General features: G+C 35.4%; 1 protein-coding gene across 1 annotated transcript in view; it reads right to left on the bottom strand.

Moving 5' to 3' along the window:
* Nucleotides 1-2660, bottom strand: part of LOC112115858 (fibronectin type III domain-containing protein 7) — a 19003-nt gene extending 16343 nt beyond the window's left edge. Inside the window, exons 1-3 of the mRNA XM_026655728.1 lie at nucleotides 2598-2660; nucleotides 2060-2078; nucleotides 166-423 (exon numbers count right to left, since the gene is read on the bottom strand). Of these exons, the coding sequence (XP_026511513.1) occupies nucleotides 166-423; nucleotides 2060-2078; nucleotides 2598-2660 (340 nt within the window). The remainder of the gene's footprint in view (nucleotides 1-165; nucleotides 424-2059; nucleotides 2079-2597) is intronic.
* Nucleotides 2661-3312: the final 652 nt, after the last annotated feature.

The raw sequence follows: 3312 nt of genomic DNA, 5'->3' as shown, positions 1-3312 counted from the left end.
CACACACACACACACACACACACTCACTGAAGTCAGTGGGAAAACTTCCATGGACTTCAATATGAGTAGGAGTCAGCCCTAAAAGTCAAATAAAATATGCAGGGTGAAATCGTGGCCCTACTGAAGTCAATAGAAATCTTGCTTACCAGCCCATCCCATACTAACCTGTTAACTGCTTAGTCTGTGCTTCCGCCAGGATAATTCCATTCTTATCAATGGCTTCCACTTTTACAGTGTGGACAGTGTTGGGAGTTAGTGAAGTAAGAATGCCTATAACAGGAACATCACTGAAATGCGCCAACAAAGAGTGGCCTACTGTGTTCCTGGGGGTTGCTGTGATTCTGTAGGAAACGGCTCCTGAAAACTTGGACCATCTGAGATAAATGTTTCTTGATGTCACATTATATATGGATATAGAGAAACCTACAAAAAATACCACCAATTTTAGTCTTTGAAACCTGAAATACACTACTGGGCAAACTGTTTGGACAAGACTCTTGAAAATGTTTAAGTAGCCTGATTTTCAGAGGGCAGGTATTCAACACTTTTTTGGAAATCAGGCCCCTTTAAGGGGCCTCAAGAAGGGTACCCAAAATAATCTCTTTTGAAAATTAAACTTTGCATTAAATTATAATTGAAATAATTTTTCTGCTCATTTCTATCACCCATTATACACTGTAGTGTACAGTGTCGCCAGCTCTCATGATAATATTGCAAGTCTCACAATAATTGCTATTTTACTCAAGCTCCAGCTACTGGAGCTTTCTGAATATCTGAAAATCTCATCTTTCATTTAAAGAAGAGTTTCTAGCTCTCATAGTTGCAGAAAAAAAGTATGAAAATGTGACCCAAGTATATCCTAAGGCTTAAAAAACAGAAGGCAAATAAAAAGAAGCCAACATTTGGTGGCAGTTTTTTAAATCTCATGATTTTTAGAGGGCTGCCTCATGATTTTTTAACATCTGAGGTTGGAAATACTGCTATTATTTACATATGGCTTTTGTAATCTTGCAAATAGTGGGACTAATCCTACCACTCTGTGCATGGAAACCCCTCTGACATCAATGAGAGTTCCACACAAGAAGAGTTTGCACGATCAGGCTTGTGGTTTATAAAATCTCTGTGAAAAGAATACGGTATGCTGAAGTAATTGCCCAAATACTGTAAAAACATCAAGGAGTCCTTGTGGCACCTTAGAGACTAACAAATTTATTTGGGCATAAGCTTTCGTAGGCTAAAACCCACTTAATCAGATGCACGGAGTGGAAAATATCGTAGGCAGGTATAAATACACAGCACATGAAAAGATGGGAGTTGCCTTACCAAGAGAGGGTCAGTGCTAAAGAGCCAATTCAATTAAGGTGGAAGTGGTCTATTCACAACAGTTGACAAGAAATACCACTCTGAAACCTATCACCAAATACTGTAGTAACTTTATGGTAATATGTAATGGTTAGGAATCTAGAATATTGTAATATATACTAATATGTACTGCCACAATGTATACTAAATGGATGACTTGTAAGAGCCCAATCCTGCGTTCCTTGCTCAGCCAAAACTCACACTGCAGTCATTAGGAGTCCTGGGTGCACAAAGAACGCAAGATTGAAGAAAGGGAAAAGGGAAATTGTGTGGCATATTTAATTTTTAAATCCAAACAAAAATTATGCTATTTTAAGAGGGCCAAAATATCAGAGAAGAGCATGCACACACTGAATAGATTGTGTAGATAGTGGGTATAGTCTGAGAAGGTACTGTTCAGTGCAAACTGAGTGTAGCCTTAGGTAAGTGTCATATTGTAAGAAGTATGTTAGAAAGTTTATGCAAATGTATAGTAGCATAGGTAACTATTTTTCAAATAAAGTTTTTTTTAATTATATCATATAAAGAAACATATGATTCTTTACATTTTGTAGTCTGATTTCATTTGAGTTAAAAAACTTCTGTTTGCAACATTACTAGAATTTAAAAATCAATTTGGATTAGTAATCAGAGATTTCTCTGTTCTTTAGTGTCCATCTAAAAATGAACTGGTAAAAATATCTTTTTAAGACTTTACCTGTATTAGCTGAAACAATCTGAAAAGAAAGATATAGAACATTAGAATCACAAATTGAAAAATTATTTTGGGAAAAGGGAGAACATTTAACTTTTAGCAGTAATAACAATGACTTCTTTAAAATTGTATTTTCTGAACATAGCTTACTAATGTGCAATTTTACTTATTTGTTCAGTTTATTTAAGCATGCAAAGGTATGTACAGTAGTAAGGTAAATCTACGAGGCTGTTACTAGTGAATTTAACATAGGTATGCAGTTCACATTACTATTTCATTACCCTCTCTGAATCTGGCCATTGATCCAGAAGGGAAAGTTTGCAGTTGCTGACAGACTTTGAAAGACACTGTGTTCTAAAAGTATAATGGCATAGTTTTTCTGTGGGTCTGTTACGAGCCTGGGAAAAAGTAATTGTATAACTCTTACAAAAATATAATAATCAAAAATAAGAATAAACATTTGATAAATAGGTTGCTTTTGGTTTATTTTTAAAAAGGACATGTCATTCTTAAAAATGTTTGAGAACAAAACTAAACTCACCATTTCAAGACTCATGAGGATAAATCCAATAAGTACCAAAGGTTTACCTTTTCCACTGCACATCTTGTCAGACAAAACTTTTATTCCACACTTTGCATCTGGATGTGATCAATCAGATACCCCATAAAGAGCAGTAATCACCTCACTATAGTTGTTGTTAAGACTCGTCTTTGAGACAGTGAAAACAAATATTTGTGTGTAGCTCCTCCTCCCCTTTTCCGGATGGCCTATAAGCAGCTGCAAGGAATATTTAGTGAAAGGAAGCATACTGCATCCAACTGAAAATGCAGAAAATGTTACATGGGAAGACGGTGTTCTGTTCTTTCCTCTGTTACACAGGTGCAATTCCCATATTGCACATATGTAACAGATTGCAAAATTGAGCCCAGTTTAAATAACTACGTTGGAATTTGGTCTTACTGGTTGAAGTTCACTACATATTGTGATACTATTTCTTCCAAATGCCATCTCTTTCTTTTTGTTCAGAATTATGCTTGGGTTTTGTTTCCTATTTTAATAGGAAAATGCCATACTATAGTTAATAATTTGAGGAAGTATCTTTCTTATACTTCTTTGTATGGTGCATACTGAAGTAGAAATTACTTTCAGTTTTAATGTCTCTAGTGTGGTTGGTACAGATGTTCATCTTTGGGTTTCCTTTTGTCTGCAGATTACACTGCTCTACAGCCAAAATGCTTCTGAAATAAATGTAGTC

This window comes from Terrapene carolina, unplaced genomic scaffold (assembly GCF_002925995.2).
Source record: "Terrapene carolina triunguis isolate 2854851 unplaced genomic scaffold, T_m_triunguis-2.0 Scaffold210, whole genome shotgun sequence".
NCBI lineage: Eukaryota > Metazoa > Chordata > Testudines > Emydidae > Terrapene > Terrapene triunguis.
The sequence above is the reverse complement of the archived record's forward strand: the minus strand, read 5'-3'. Positions and strand labels throughout refer to the sequence as shown.